The sequence below is a fragment of the Armigeres subalbatus genome, chromosome 3, assembly GCF_024139115.2.
Source record: "Armigeres subalbatus isolate Guangzhou_Male chromosome 3, GZ_Asu_2, whole genome shotgun sequence".
NCBI lineage: Eukaryota > Metazoa > Arthropoda > Insecta > Diptera > Culicidae > Armigeres > Armigeres subalbatus.
This window is the reverse complement of record NC_085141.1, coordinates 292505099-292521863: the sequence shown is the minus strand read 5'-3', so window position 1 is coordinate 292521863 and position 16765 is coordinate 292505099. Positions and strand designations below refer to the sequence as shown.

General features: G+C 41.5%; 2 protein-coding genes across 6 annotated transcripts in view; one reads left to right on the top strand and one right to left on the bottom strand.

The window, feature by feature from the left end:
• LOC134220307 (E3 ubiquitin-protein ligase SIAH1B-like) overlaps positions 1–16765 on the top strand; it is a 43768-nt gene continuing 27003 nt past the window's right edge. For 2 of the 5 annotated variants that reach the window (XM_062699324.1, XM_062699328.1), the window contains exon 1: positions 9389–9852. In XM_062699324.1, coding sequence (XP_062555308.1) covers positions 9727–9852 — 126 coding nt within the window. In that variant the 5' untranslated portion in view covers positions 9389–9726. Of the gene's footprint in view, positions 326–9388; positions 9853–16765 lie in introns of those variants that run through there. The other 3 variants (XM_062699327.1, XM_062699325.1, XM_062699326.1) reach the window with 3 other exon arrangements.
• On the bottom strand, positions 6763–9025 carry LOC134222554 (uncharacterized). Its single transcript, XM_062701715.1, has 2 exons — positions 9005–9025; positions 6763–8325 (listed from the first exon to the last, which is right to left on the bottom strand). The coding sequence occupies exons 1-2, from the start codon at positions 9023–9025 to the stop codon at positions 6763–6765; spliced, it is 1584 nt and encodes a 527-aa protein (XP_062557699.1).

The following is a 16765-nucleotide window of genomic DNA, read 5'->3' as shown; positions in this document are numbered from 1 at the left end:
ATCAGGTACCGATATTGAGATTAGATTTCGAAATTACCCGAAACCCGGATATGTGGGAGTTTTTTCTTAGTGCAAATGTGTTGTGACATAAATGATAGGAAACTCTGCAAATTATTCATACCAATTAAACTGCGAACACAATTTGTTGCCACTCCGCGGTGATTCATAGAACTTTGGTGTTATTTCCATACCACCTGTCACGTGAAACCGATAGATAAATTATGGTGACGACAAAGTGCGGAACTGTCGATTCAGTAGGTGCAGTTTTTTCAAGACTAGAAAAATCACACGAAAAAAGTGATACATCAGAATGGAAATGATTCATGTAAAGCAAGTTTCAGAACAGTTGAAGTGAAAATTGAACGTGATTGAACTCATATGGAGTGAAGACAAAGAACCAACGAAGCCATTGCTTCTAATTTATTTCAGCTAATCGTACTCACTATATATCCACAGACAAACAGATATAACACGTGGAACATTTGGCAATCAAATACATCGTTACGAGAAAAATAACGGAATCTGTTTTACTTTTACTGAGGTAAATCACGCTAGTGAGCAAACGTCAAGCTCGAATAAAAGCGATGCGAGCATCACAAGTGGTCGATTAGCCTACTAATAAATATTTGAATTGGCCGGTGAGATATCATCTAGTGTTATGTCTGTTTGTCTATTGCAGCTGTAGTACGCATTAGTCAGGGGACGAAGGCGGAACGGTAAAACGCAATCCCAACATGTGCGACATGTGGATTTGGTTCTAAATGTAAACAACAAACAATTTTAATTCTCTACCACTTTTTCGTTATGGCGAGACAATCAAAACCAAGAACTCAATAATGCAACAATTTAACTGTAATATTGGAATTTTCGGATGAAAGTAGGGATAAACCGTAGGAGAATCACTAAGACACAATATCGATTAGCACAACTTATATTGATCTGCTCTCCAAGCACACTTGCCTTCAACTGCCAGTTAACTCTGATATCTAACCATTGGCCTTCTACTATCATAGGACACTACACTCTCCCTTTACTCAAGATTAAAAACAATCGTTATCGTTTACATTGGTTACATAGTTTTTTAGGTACGTTGGAGTTTTAATATCACGCCTGCGACGAATCTCTGATGGTTCTTCAACATTCGTATGCATCAAATCTGTGACCAATTTCTCTTCTTCCTTGTCATCCTGCAGTTTTGTTGATCTCTCTTCTGTTTCTTCAATGATGCGCTTCAGATTAGCCACATTCCGGTAACAGCTCCGAGTCGTAGTTTGTAGCCAATTTATTTTCTCTGGTGGTGCGTTTAGCCACTATTACGTCTCCTTCCTTCAAGTCATTTATCACGGCGCGTCTTTGAGTATACGATTTCTCTGCTGATTCCAATTTCCTCTTCCAATCCCGATTTCTGATTTCTTCTGATAAAATGTTCTGTGAAATGTGTGCCCTTGGTAGTTTATCTCTCTAAGATCCAAACATCAAGGCTGATGGTGCGACACCAGTGATGGAATGCGGTGTTGAGTTGTACATCAATAGGAAGCTCCTCAAATCTCACTTCCAGTGTTTACCCTTTTCTTCCTGGCTTATTCGCAGGCCCTTCAAAATTGAACTGCTCATGCGCTTAACTTAGCCGTTCGCTTGTGACCAATAAGGAGTTATTTTCTGATGGTTAATTCCGTGTTCTTCGCAAAATATTTTGAATGACTCACTAATGAACTGTGGTCCATGATCTGACCTTAAGTTTTTCGGAATACCAAACCTGCTGAAATAATCGACCAGTACAAGTAAATGATCTCCTGATGGCAATGACCCTAAGAAATCAATAGCCACATCCGTCCACGGGCTTTCTGGCATTTTAGTTTGAAGCATTGGTTCTGGTCGCCCCACAGATGAAACTAAAGTACACGATCTACAGTTTTTAACGTACTTTTGAACCAAATCATCCATCTTTGGCCACCAAACTTTTTGTCGCAACCTTCGCTTCATAAGGCTCATTCCTGGATGCCCATCGTGAGCACACTGTAGCACTTATTGTTGGAGCTATGTTGGGATGATCTCCTCTCATTAGAACACCGTTGCAAGAGTGAATTTCTAATTTAAAGGGCTTGAAATCCTTTAATGTATCAGTCCAACAACATGTCGACATGGCGTTATTTAGTGATCGAAGCTTATCATCTTGTTCTTGTGGCTTCAATAACTTTTACTAGGGTAACAGCACTTGGTGTAGCATGTTCCACTAGTTGATTGATGTAGCTTGTTTATCGAAATCGTATGAATCAGCAATTGACAATCGGGACAGAGCATCTGCCAGGTTGGTTATTCCAGGTTCATACTTGATATCTTAGTTGTATGATTGGATTCGCAGTACCCAACATTCTATTCTAGGGCATGGACAAGATCTTACTTTGGATAAAAATTTCATAGGTTTGCAATCTGTAATGAGTTCGAACTTGGATCTTAGTAGATACAATTTGAATTTTCATACTCCCCAGACTATGGCCAAGGCTTCACGCCAAGTTCGAAAATATTTCCGTTCCAAATTAGTAAACGACTTACTAGCAATTAAAATAATCCTGTTTTGACCCTCCACATTCTGCTGCAATAGTACGGCTCCTAATCCTTCCGGACTGGCATCGACAATTAACTTTGTTTTACCTTTCCTATCGAAAAATCCTAGATACTTAGTATTAGCAATAGCTCCTTTTATGACGTTGAATGCCGCTTGTTGTTCCTTCTTCCATTGAAAACTTGTTCTAGACTGGAGTAATTTTCTGAGTGGTTCTGTCTTTGCTACTAAATTTTAAATGAATCGACAAATGTACGTTATTAATCCTAGAAAGCTTCACAATTCTCCTATCGCTTTGGGTTCTCTCCACGAAGTCGCCGGCCCCTATCTGGTTCTCTGTTGAATATTGTTTTCGCTATTCTTTCTTCCGACATTCGTACTAAGTGACCAGCCCACTGGAGTCTGCCGTATTTTATACGATTCACAATATTTTCTTCTTTGTACGCTTGATACAGCTCATGATTCATGCGTCTGCGCCACACACCATTTTCTAGTTTACCTCCGACTAATTGTACGCAGCACTTTTCGCTCGAAAACCCTGAAAATTCTTCGGTCCGCCTATTTTAACGTCCATGCTTTATGTCCATAAAGGGCCAGTGGTAGAATCAGAGTTTCCGTCTTCATGTTGCGGGACCTAAGCTGGTTACGTAATCCGTAAAAGGCCCTATTCGCAGCAGCAATACGTCTTTTCACTTCACGGGGAACGTCATTGTCACATGTCACAAGCGTTCCACGGTAAATAAATTTTTTAACAACTTCAAACACATCCCCATGAAGTCGACAGTGTTGTGCTGAATCATTCTCAGACGATAATGATTGCAGTTTTCACGTGAAAAATTTTAAGATGAAAACAGTAGGCGAGTTGTCGCCGGTGATATCATCTCAAATGAGGGTATCAAACGATAATAAACATAGAATTATCATTCAAATTTAAACCTTACTAATACTAGCTAAATGTCAACAGTCTCGTTAAATCTTTTGTTTGGCTTTGTGGTTTAGTGTTAGAAAGAAAAATGCGTTCAAAAAGTAACGGTAAATGCTTCAAATTAAGATACGATTTTCAAACGATTCGCACTCGCTGGCGAGTTTTTATCAACTGATAATTTAAATGTGTTATCGCGTGTGAGTGTTCATCACCCTCGATTTTTTGAAAATTTGATTTTTTCCTTCTCTGGAAGTCGATGTCGTTCGCAAAGCCCAGGATCATATGCGACCGTGTAATGATAGTGCCGTTCCTCTGCACGCCAGATCTCCTAATAGTGCCCTCGAGTGCAATGTTGAACAATGCATTCTCGTCTAAGGTCACAAACGAGGTTGACACTTCGTCTGCAATCCAAATACAGAGCAGAAATTTTTGCCCTGAGTGTAGGACGGTCTCAGGCCATTAGGCCGAAGGTCATTTGGCCGATGGTCATTAGGCCGAATGGTCATTAGGCCGAATTAGCAAAAAGTGAAGGTGAATGAGAAGCTCTTTCTTCACCTTACCACTTCTTCCTTCTCCCTTCTTACATGTTCCTTCTTCTATCTGTTTTCTTTTGTTCCTTCTTATTTCTTTTTTTTTTGCCTTTCTCGTATACAAAGTATACGTAAAGGCTATAGGATCACTCCAAAACCGAACTTTTGATAGAAGGCTCGGAGACCCATAGTGTTATATACCAATCGACTCAGCTCGACGAATTGAGGTGATGTCTGTATGTGTGTATGTATGTGTGTGTGTGTACAAAAATGTGAGACACACTTTTTGGTACTTAGCATTACACTCACGATTCGCTGGTTGGGCCACGACCTCGGCCCAACTAACGAATTTGATTTTTTAGTTGGGCCAACTGACAGCCATTTGAACACGTGTATATCGACTTGAACATCACAAATGATGTCCAGTGACGCCCAATCCCGTTTTCCGTGTTTACATTGAGTTTTGACGTACGGTTGCTTTTTAGTTGGGCCATGGCCCAACCAGCGGAGGCCCAACTAAAAAGTGACCCAAGTATTAAAATCCCAACCAGTGAATCCCGACTGTATTCGATTTGCTCGCAACAAGTTGCAGTCGACGCGGATTGCGGTCTAGTTGTTTCCTATTGAAATTTGGCCCGATCGGTCATTGCGTTCCAAAGTTATCGAAAAAACATTGTTTTTCTGCCAAGGGTCCCCCCTTGGAAATTTTTTTTCAAAAACGAAAGAATTTTTTTTTTCAAAAATTGCAGCAATGCATTCAAATGACCGCAAATGCATATGAATTGATGGAAAAAGTAAAATCTATCCCCCTGAAGTGCTATTTCGACCTCTTTTATGTGTTTTTCTAATTTTTTTTAATGCACGGGAAAGGCACCACCAACGCTTCCTTCTTTCTTTTTTTCTCCTTTTCCCCACCCTTCTTTCTTCTTTCTACCTTTTTCTTTCTTCGTTCTTCCTTCTTCTTTTATCCTTCTTTTTTTCTTGTTGCTTCTTCCTTTCTGTCGCTTCTTTCTTTCATCTTGTTTCTTCTTCTTTCTCAATTATTCTTTCTTTCTTCTTCTTTCTCAATTATTTTTTCTTTCTTCTTCCTTCTTTCTTCTTATTTTTTACTTCTTTTCTTTTTTATCCCTTCTACCTTCTTCTTTATTCCTTATTCTTCATTCCTTCTTCCTTCTTTCTCCTTACTTCTTCTTTCTTCCTTCTTCTTTATTCTTTCTTCCTTCTTCTTTCTTCCTTCTTCCCTCAGGCTTCTTCCTTTTTGCTTCAGCCTTCTTCCTTCTTTTTTATTCCTCCCTCTTTCTTTTTTCCTTCTTCTTTCTTCTTTTTTGTTCCTTCCTTCTTTCTTCGTCCTTTTTCCTTCTTCCTTCTTCTTTCTTCTTTCTTCCTTCTTCCTTCCTCCTTCGTCCTCTTTCCTTCTTCTTTCTTTCTTCTTCCTTCTTCCTCGTTCCCTCATCCTTCTTTATTTTTCCTTCTTCCTTCTTCCTTATTCCTTCTTCCTCGTTCCTTCATCCTTCTTCCCTCATCCTTCTTCCTTCTTCCTTCATCCTTCTTCCTTCTTTCTTCTTTCTTCTTTCTTCTTCCTTCTTCCTTTTTTCTTCTTCCCTCTTCTGTTCTACTTATTCTCTCTTCCTTCTTCCTTATTCCTTCCTCCCATCTTCTTTCTTCCTACTTCCGTTTTCTTCCTTCTTCCTTCTTTCTTCTTCTTTCTTCCTTCTTACTTCTTCCTCCTTCTTCTTTTTTCTTCTTCCGTTCTACTTCTTCCTCACTTTGTACTATCCACTTATAACTCCCCAGTTCTCATTCGGCCTAATGACCGTTCGGGCTAATGGCCTTCGGCCTAATAACCCAGCATCGAACTGACGCTCGATCGGACTTGCACCTCCGAAGCAAAGCCAACCTTCCCAGTTAGCATACGACCGTAGTTGCTGGGTAAGAAACAAAGGACCGCGAAATGTGGTCAATTTTATTCTTCCAGCAGCAGCAGAATTCCGGTCAAAAAATCTCTTGTAAGAAAAGAAATTCTCGAAGAGATTTTCAAAATTTTCTTATTTTGAAATTCCGACGAAAGTGTGGAAGAAATTGTTTGACAGATAAAAAATAAAACGAGAATTTATTTAAATTTCTTCCAAATTTTTGTGGGAGAAATTCGTAAAGAGATTTTTCTGGGATGAAATTTGACGGTAGAATTGAGTCTTTACTTCCCAAAATGAGTGTAAATAATGTGAAAAATGTTCTCGGTTCCCTTAAGTGTGCCCATGGGCATGCATTCATTGTAATTAATTACCACTCAAGATACATATTCATGCAATGGCCAGCATAGAAAAGCTTTCAATAAATAACTGTGGAAATGCTAATAGAATCAGTTGAAAATCAGGCCAAGTTTCAGATGGAATGTAGAGGCATTGAGAAAGAAGAAGAATCGTGTTTGATTGATTATTTGATTGCATTTTTTCAAGGCAAACATTTCAAAACATCCGAATTATTTAAATATCATGATACATATGTGCACAATCAACTATGTATTAATAATTATGATACAAAGTACGCAGATTTCAAAATCAAAGCTAAAGCTAAGCTAAAGCTAAGCTAAACAAGAGGTAAGCTAAACTAAGCTAAAAGCTAAGCTAAAGCTAGCTAAAGCTAAAAGCTGAGCTAAAGCTGGGTAAAGCTAAGCTAAAGCTAAGCTAAAAGCTGAGCTAAAGCTGGCTAGCTAAACTAAGCTAAAAGCTAAAGCTAAGCTAAAGCTAAACAGGAGCTAAGCTAAAACTGAAGCTGGTGGGCTGAGGGCTGAGGAACAGGAGTGAGGGAACAAACTGGGGAGCTGGAGCTGGGGCTGGGGGGCTAACAGGCTGGTGGGGCTGGGAACAGGCTGGGGTGGGAACAGGGGCTGGGGTGGGGCTGAGCTGGGGAGCTGGGCTGGGGTGAACTGGGAGCTGGAACAGGGGGCTGAACAGGGGGTGGGAGCTGGTGGGAGGTGGAGTGGGGCTGGGTGGTGAGGTGAGGCTGAGGCTGGGGGTGGGTGGGGCTGGGAACAGGGGGTGGGAACAGGGTGGAGCTGGGGAACAGGCTGGGGCTGGGGTGGGGCTGAACAGGGGTGGGCTGGGGGCTGGGGGCTGGGGTGGGAACAGAACAGGGGCTGAAGGCTGGGTGGGGAACAGGAGCTGGGAGTGGGGCTGGGAGTGGGAGTGGTGGGGCTGAGGTGGGCTGGGAACAGGAGGTGGGAGTGGGAACAGGGCTGGGGTGGGTGAACAGGGGTGGGAACAGGAACAGACAGGGAGGTGGAACTGGGCTGGAACAGGGGCTGGGGGGTGGGGCTGGGGTGGTGGGGTGGGGTGGGAACAGGGGTGAACAGGTGGAACAGGGTGGGAACAGGTGGAACAGGGGTGAACAGGTGGGGGTGGGAACAGGGGACAGGGCTGGGTGGAACAGAACAGGGGCTGGAACAGGGTGGAACAGGAACAGGTGGGTGGGGTGGGGCTGGGAACAGGTGGTGAACAGGGGCAGGGTGGAACAGGATGCAGTGGGGTGAACAGAGGTGGGCTGGGGTGGGTGGGGTGGGAGCTGAACAGGTGGGGTGGGGTGGGGTACAGAACAGACAGGTGGTGGGGCTGGGGTGGGGTGGGGAGCTGGTGGGCTGGGAGGTGGGGTGGTGGGGAGTGGGGTGGTGAACAGAAGGCTGGGAGGCTGGAGTGAACAGGGGTGGGCTGGGAGTGGGCTGAAGGTGGAGGCTGGGAACAGGTGGGGCTGAGGTGGAGGCTGGGAGTGAGGCTGGGAGCTGGGGCTGAACAGGGGGGGAGGCTGAGGCTGGGGTGAGCTGGGGAGTGGGAGTGGAACAGGAGGTGGGGGCTGGGAACAGGGGCAGGAGCAGGTGGTGGGGTGAGGCTGGGGTGGGAACAGGGGTGGGCTGGGAGACTGGGAACAGGGCTGGGAGCAGGGGTGAACAGGGCTGAGACAGGGAGCTGGAGACAGGGTGGAGCTGGAACAGGGGCTGGGTGGAACAGGAACAGGGCTGGTGGAACAGGTGGGAACAGGTGGGGCTGGGCACAGGCTGGGGGTGGGGTGGGAACAGGTGCAGGAGGCAGGGGTGAGCTGGGGGAACAGGTGGGGTGGGGGTGGAGCTGGGGAGCTGGCTGGGAGCTGAACAGGGTGGGAACAGGCTGGGGTGGAGGCTGGGAACAGGGGTGGAACAGGGTGAAGGGCTGGTGGGGTGGGGAACAGGGTGGGGCTGGGGTGGGAACAGGGGGCTGGAGCTGGTGGCTGGGCTGGGGCTGGTGGGCTGAAAAGCTTGGGGCTGGAGTGGGGCTAAGCTAAAAAGCCCCAGGGGTGGGCTTAAAACTGGTGGGGTGGGCAGCTAAGCTAAACTTAAAGCTAAGAAAGCTAAGCTAAAAGCTAAGCTACAAAGCTTAGCTAAAAAGCTAAGCTGGCTAAGCTAAACAAAGCTAAGCTAAAGCTAAGCTAAAGCTGATAATGTGGTCTTCGGAATAGCTCAATGTGTTATGTTTTTCTTACAAAACAACAAACAGTTCAAGGTTTGAATTTTACTTGTTTTAAAATCAATGCGATGATAACAGTAACTTATTTATACCAAATGTTTGAAATTTTTGTTATTATTTAGTAAAAAAGATTCAAGGATCTCAGTTATTGACAAACTACTAAATGATAGAATTCAAATTACTAAATGATCAAAACTATCCCTGAATGGCAATTTTTCCAATTTTTTATTCTTATTCTTTACTAGCAGACTCGACGAACTTCGTTTCGCCTAAAACTAGTTTATTCTCTTATCCTAGTTCTCGAGCAATGCAAACATTTCTGTTTCATTTATATGGGAGCTCCCCTTTCCAGAAGGGAGAGGGGTTTCGAACCACCAAAGAAACATATCTTCCCTTTCAAAACCTCCACATGCCAGATTTCTTCCTATTTGCTTGATTATTGCTCGAGTTATGAAGAAATTGGTGTTCCATTTCTATGAGAGCCCCCCTTTACAAATGGGGAGTCTCGAACCATCTTAAGAACCTTCCCCGGCCCCAAAAACCTCTGCATACAAATTCTCTCGCTGATCGGTTTAGTACTTTCCGAGACTATAGGGGTCAGACAGACCGAAATTAATTTTTATGTATATAAGAGAACAGTGGCGTAGCCACAAAATTTGTCTGGAGTGGGTTTTCTGAACATTTTTTTTTCGAAAAAAAGATTTTCTTCCAAAAATTTGGTCTTTGGGGGGGGGTTATACCCAAAACCACCCCCGTGGCTACGCCATTGTAAGAGAAGAGAAGAGATAAGTTAATTTTACTGCCAAAAAGTGTCACGATGGTGAGGAAGAGAAAGTGTTTAAATGTGTTTCAAAATAGCCATTCATTAAATTTAGCGTACGTAATTTTTCAACAAACCAAATGCATGCATCAGTGTTGGTGAACGTTCCGTTCAGGCTCGGCATCCGAACCGAAGTCATCCTTCGGAGATTTTGAATGGGAGAAATTGCTGATGAATCAAAACAAAGATAAACTATCGACGAACCGGAAAAGCATATAAAGTGTATCGCGCGATTCGTGCCTTATTAATAAAACGACCCTTGCAGGCGCGTGAAACTTGATTGACTGTTTTCATTAAATATTTAGATCTAGTTCAGTGATCGAAGTGTGGTCTCCCGTGCGTGCAGTTTTTTAAACGTTGCTTTGTCTCGAAATCGTTATTTTATCGACGAGGACATGGATATCGATAAAATGAAGTGCGTGTTGTGCCACAAGTTCCCGGACGCCGAAGTGTACGAATGTTCGGCGCAGCATGTCGGTTGCATCGGATGCGTCGAAAAGCTCAACGTGAGACTGTGCAAGGTAAGTGCAACGTGTTTTGACTGGAGGGGGGTATGGTCTAATTCAGAGTTAGAAGAGAGCTTTTGAGCCTGAGCAATGAATGACGCTATGAGCACCGCTAACCACAAAAGGAGTAAACTTTTTGAATCTGTATGGGGTATGTCGTCTAGAGGAAAATTTCAGAAAATTGAACATCGAAATTTCACGAAAGTCCATTCACGTTTAGATGTCTTTCGCCCTTCAATTTTCATTTATCTACATATGTGTATCAAATAAGCGCTAATGCTGGGAGTGTGTGTAGAAATAGGCCATTGTCTTCGAGTCTGTTAATTTCATTAATTCATTCACTATGGGTTTTACGCGGAATTTGGAATTTTAATACCGATTTATTATATTCCATTTATCATCATTCCATTTTTCGTCAAAGTGTGTGCAACTCGTTGCAAAACTCGATTTTTTCAGCACTCATCAAGCCTTGCCGCATAAACGTGCTGACAAAATGATCTTTTTGCAACTAGTTGCACAAATACTATTCAATATTTTGTAAATCTCATCTAAAAAATACATTTTTTGAAATTGAACACGATATTCAGAGAACAAAATTTAGGCAAATTCTTGATTAATCCACCTAGCGGTGTTAGAAAAATAAAAAATAAAAATAGACTCAATTATCCATTTCTATTGTACTTCCAGTTGAAAACCGAAGTGAGCTCTCGCGACAATCGAGTTTTCTCCCGTTTCCTTTTGTCGCAACTAAGTCGCGACTAGTGCGCATCATGGCGCATGGCGGTGGCATAGATGCGCACTAGTCGCGATGCAGTTGCGACATCAGGAAATAAGGAAAAACTCAATCGTCGCGAGAGCTCACTTCGGTTTTCAACTGGAAGCACAATATCCATAATCTTCTACTCCTGCACTTACATATCGCTTCGACGGACGTACCGTTAAACGGGGTGACTTGCAACACTTTTCAAGTTTCTCGCTCAATAACTCTGAATCAAAAGGATTTATTCATTCTACTAGTACATGATACTTTTAATGGGTCATAATATTAGTGATTAGACATATAATCAGGTATACAACAATAATAAAAATATGAAAATAATATCAAAATGATGGGTGCCACTCCTACTGCGGGGTGACTTGCAACACATCATCGAATTTAATCATAACATGTTTTAGAACAACTTAATCATAGTGATTTTTCATCCTGGGTCATTCTTCATCACTGTCAATGCAGGGGCCTTACTTGAGAGATCCCCCCTCCCCTCATTCCGCCTTTTTTACGATTTCAACATATCGATTGATATTTTTAAGTCATCGGTTTGAAAGTGCTCTATGTCGGCTTAAGAATGCTGTACACCACCAGTCATTCCCTGGATAGTTGTTTTTAAAACGGTTTTCCTTTCATTCCCCATCATCCAATTTACCACAATCATTATTTTGAAAAGGCATTTCCGCAGCAAGCAGCAAACCATCCACAAGTGTTGAATCTTTTTGGGGATTCAACACTGTTTAACCACCGTAAGTCTTAGTTTTACTGTTTTCTGTATTAAGATAATGTAAAATTGTTGTTGGGGACAAATCGTACCGCCAAGCGGCTTCCCAGATAAACAATTTGTTTTTTAACTTCTACCGCTGCCTTCATCAAAGTTTTATTTGAAAAATTAGAAATCATGCGACTTCCTTCAGGTTTTTTGTAGTTTCGCGGCTAATAAAGGAATTTTGTAACATAAAATCGATGCTAGTTTGAAAAAAAAATGTTTAAAAACTGAATCAGAAGTTTTTGAAAAATAAAACTATTGTTGTTGCAAGTCACCCCGCAGGGGGACAAATTTAAAAAAAAGTTATATTTCAAAAACAAACAATTTTATTATTTTATAGTTTTTGCGGAATTACATACCTTATTAGGTACTGTAACTGGAGAGGGGATCGATTTTGATGAAATTATTTTCAATTTGCTACACGAACTTACGATTTACGACGTTCGACTTTCAATTAACGAAAATGTTTCACAAAATAATACAAAAAAACAACAGTGAGTATTATTTTCATCTAAATTCCAACTAGGCACAACAAATACAATGTAACCTAGGGATGTGTGACGACAAATTCGATGTTTGGGCATATTTTTATTGTAAAAAAAACAAAAACTTGTGTTCAGTTCAATCAAAGGTAATTGCCTATTTCCGGGGATAAAAACACCCGACTTGGACGTTAATTTACAATGTTATTAAAACTCATATGTGAATATGTACGTTATGTGGAAGATATTGATTTGGAAAATGTATTGGAGGTAACCACTTTCCCTTCGATGGGACTCGAACCCATGACCCTACAGTACGCTAGACTGGTGCTTTAACCAACTAAGCTACGAAGGACCTCCGTCGGCCTTCGCAACCTAGCGGCTACTGAACGAGCTCGAGATTCCCAAATTGGACGCATAGTCAAATCACTCGCAATCCATTTCTCAAGCCAATACTTCCACATGTGTATTGTAAACGTCCACATTAGAGGAGCGTGAGTATTTAGAATGTCTGGCGGCTATACACATTCTTCATCAGCAACGGTACTGATCAAGTGAGGTTGTGTAAGCTATTTGGACGTGTACAATACACATGTGGAAGTATTGGCTTGAGAAATGGATTGCGAGTGATTTGACTATGCGTCCAATTTGGGAATCTCGAGCTCGTTCAGTAGCCGCTAGGTTGCGAAGGCCGACGGAGGTCCTTCGTAGCTTAGTTGGTTAAAGCACCAGTCTAGCGTACTGTAGGGTCATGGGTTCGAGTCCCATCGAAGGGAAAGTGGTTACCTCCAATACATTTTCCAAATCAATATCTTCCACATAACGTACATATTCACATATGAGTTTTAATAACATTGTAAAAAAAAACTTGTGGCAAACCCAAGTGTTGCAAGTCACCCCGCTGTTGCAAGTCACCCCGTTTGACGGTATGCCATTCGATTTTGGCAACATGTTCGAAACGTAAATGTGTCAAAATCTAGTTCAAAACGAATGGTTTTTGTTTTTCCATAATTCTCCGCATTTCTTTACTTGTTTTGCCCTAGACCGGCTATTCACGTGATTTATCATTCTGCGGATCTTTCATGCAAATATTGAGGACCGCGCAATTTTTTACATGAATTTTGGAAAAAAAATTGGGGCATTTTCTCTACGCGATTGTTTTACACAATTTTTTGCCGTTTTTTACGTTGGTTCAGCGCTTTTTCGAGGATTTTTAGATGACCGTTGTTTCCCTGGCAAATTCAGAATCCATTTCTATCTTGAAATCAAAAGGATTTTTTTTGAAAACTTATAGACTTATAGACTTACAAACAATTCAGAAAAATTTCCCTTGAAAATAAAAAAAAACTTTCGGATATCATTTGTTGAAAATTCGGAGGAATTCCCATCAGAAGTTCGAAGGAATTTCCTTGAGAATTTCCGTTGCAAATTTAGAAAAAATGTCCCGTGGAAATTCTGAGAAATATCTGTTGGAAATACTGAGTAATTTCCGTTGGATTCTTTTAGAAATTCATAAGTATTTCCCTTAGAAATTCAGTAGAATTTCCCTTGGAGATTTAGAGGAATTTCTTTTGGAAATTTAGAGTAATTTCTGTTGGAAATATACAGAGGAATTCCCGTTAAAAATCGGAAGATTTTTTTAGCTTTGGAGATGTTTCCTTGGAATTCCACTTCAAAATTTAATTGTTTTTCAATTAGAAATGCTTAATATTTTACCTTAGAAGCTCAGAAAAAGCTATCCTTAGAACCGTCTAAGACGAATTAAGTACTCTCCATTTAATTCCACCAATTAATTTTCGTTATCTTTGCAGATACGCATTTCGACTACAACTTTGTGGTCGTCTTCAGTGCCTCGTACTTGACTCGACTTAAGTACGAGACACTGAAGACGACCACACAGTTGTGGTCGAAATACGTATCTGCAAAGATAATGAAAATTAATTGGTGGAATTAAATGGAGAGTACTTAATTCGTCTTAGACGGTTGAATACATTCCACTAAAAGAGCTTTATATATTTTTCTTATCCTTAAAATTAAAAAATTAAAATTAAAATTAAAAATTTCAATTTTCCGCAAATTTTCAGATTTTTTGTGTAGTTCAAAATAAGCTACCAAAGAGATTCAGAATAAATATCTGGAGAAATTCCGAAAAAAATGCCTCTCCCGCTCCCTTTGTTAACTCCCCTGAGGATAGAGAATGTGTGTACAAAATTTGGTTGAAATCGGCCAAGTGGTTCAGAAGTAGTTAGCGGACATACATACATACATAGATTGGTTTTTACATATATAGATGTTAGTTCTTGGACGAATGATTAGAAATATACCTACCAAAAAGGTGTTAAAACCCATTTTAAAATTACTTTGTACGATTCGATCAAAGCAACAGGATTAGCAGAAAGCACTCTCAATAATTACAAGCTTGAATAAAAAAAAGATGATTATTAACATCTGACATTTTTTTTCGTAAATATCTTCAAAAGTTCTTTGGGAAATAACTTTGCATATAGGAGAACTGCTCCTTGATTTCCTACCATGTACCTAAATCAATACCATTCGAAAACAAAGAATTGGGGCGCTAATTGTTTTATTTCTCATTTCGTGAATTTTTTCAGCAGTGAGTACGCCGGAAAACAACAAAACACGACACAAATTGAGCCTAAATGGCCTGTTTTGCGAATGTTATTGATATAGGTGCATGTTATTAATAATGGAACAGATACCCTAAATCCAAAAAATTCTTTGAAAATTAAAGAAAAAGGGATTCTAAGAAAATTTTGAAAATTTCTTCGAAAATTCCTTTCGAAATTCTTTCAGAAACTTCTTCAGAAATTTTCGAAAGATTTTCAAAGGAATTCCTTAGAAAATTTCTTCGGGAATTCCGTTCCTTCGAAAATTATTTTGGGAGTTTCTTTGGAATTCCTTAGGAAAATTCTGAAGGAAGTCTCAGAATTCTTTTTTTAAATTTCGATAGAATATATTGATGCATTCCTAAAAGAACTTCTGGATTTATATAAAAAAAAAAATTCCTGAGAATTTTTCGAACAAATCCCTGGAAGAAATTTTGAAGGGAATCTCGGAAAAATGCCCTGAGGAATACTAGAATTCCAAAAATTCCTTCAGGAGTTAGGTGACAATATCGTTTAAATGTATGCTCTTTTACCGCCGAGTATTGTCCGCAGCACCTTACGCTCAAACACTCCGAAAGCTCTCCGATCAGCCTCCTTTAACGTCCATGTCTCATGGCCGTATAAAGCCACCGGAAGAATCAGAGTAGTATACAGCGCGAGTTTTGTTTTCGTTTGCAGACTACGGGACTTAAGCTGGTTACGAAGTCCGTAATAAGCCCTATTTGCAGCTGCAATACGCATTTTTACCTCGCGGGTAACATCATTATCGCACGTCACTAATGTTCCAAGATGCACAAATTCTTCCACCACTTCAAATTTTTCACCATCCAGCACCATTTCGCTACCATTACCACTAATGAACCCACGTTGCTTGCCAGCGACCATGTACTTCGTTTTGCTGGTATTGATCGTGAGTCCAATCCTCGCTGTCTCCCTCTTAAAAGGCACAAAAGCCCCTTCCACGGCACGGCGATCAATCCCGATAATATCGATATCGTCCGCAAATCCCAGGAGCATATGCGATTTTGTGATAATGGTACCGCTTCTTTGCATACCAGCTCTCCTAATCGCTCCCTCGAGCGCTATACTGCCGCTAACCGCAAGTCGAGCACATCTGTATATGGAGGCCCATAGACAGATGTGCTCGACTTGCGGTTAGCGGCAGTATATTGAACAGTAGATTCGAGAGTGCATCACCCTGCTTTAATCCATCTAAGGTAACAAATGACGTCGATATTTCATCCGCAACCCTTACACTTGATTTCGATCCGTCCAACGTTATACGAATCAGCCGTATCAGTTTCGCCGGAAAACCATGTTCAAGCATAATTTGCCATAATTCATTCCGTTTCACTGAATCGTACGCCGCCTTTAAATCAATAAACAGATGATGTGTCTGCAAGTTGTACTCCCGGAATTTATCAAGAATTTGTCATAGGGTAAACATTTGATCCGTCGTTGATCGGCCCTCACGAAAACCGGCTTGATATTCGTCGGCGAAGGACTTCTCAATCTGTTGAACAGAATACGGGACATAATTTTGTACGCCGAATTAAGGAGGGTTATTCCTCGGTAATTGGCGCACTCCAGTCTGTGCCCTTTCCTAAAGAGAGGGCAAATGAGGCCGTCCAACCAGCTAGCAGGCATTTCCTCGTCTTCCCATATTTTTGACATAATATGGTGCAGAACTTCATAAAGCTGCTCACTACCATGTTTGAGAAGTTCAGCCGGGAGCTGGTCCTTCCCCGCAGCCTTATTGTTTTCAGCTCTTTGACAGCTTTTTTAACCTCATCTAGTGTAGGTGACTCCACAGCTTGTCCATCGTCGCTAATATTTATTCTGTTCCCCGATGCACCGTCACTTCCTCCATTCAACAAAGTCTCGAAGTGTTGCTTCCACCTGGCAGCCACTTCAGTTTTATCTGTCAGCGAATTCCCTTGTTGGTCGTTGCACATGACGGGAGATGGCGCTGTCTTTCTCCGCACGCCATTGACAGACTCATAAAACATCCGCATATCGCTCTGCTCCATTTTTTCCTGCGCCTCACTAATAACTTGTTCTTCGTACTCTTTTTTCTTCTTGCGGTGGGTTTGTTTTTCGGCTGCTCTTGCTGCCTTGTACCGATCTCTATTCGATCGGGTACCCGACACCAACATCCGGCTTCTGGCAACGTTCTTCTCGTCTGTCACTCTCTGACACTCCACATCGAATCAACCCGTCCTGGGTCGCCTCTGTGCAGTGCCTACCACTTCTCGTGCTGTTGTGCTCACCGCTCCATGGA

Coding starts and splice junctions, on each gene's coding strand:
- LOC134222554 (XM_062701715.1), bottom strand. CDS start 9,025: ATGGTTCGAGACTCCCCATTT. Junction 8,326..9,004: donor TGGTTCGAGACTCCCCATTT/GTAAAGGGGGGC, acceptor GGGGCTTTTTAG/CTTAGCCCCACTCCAGCCCC.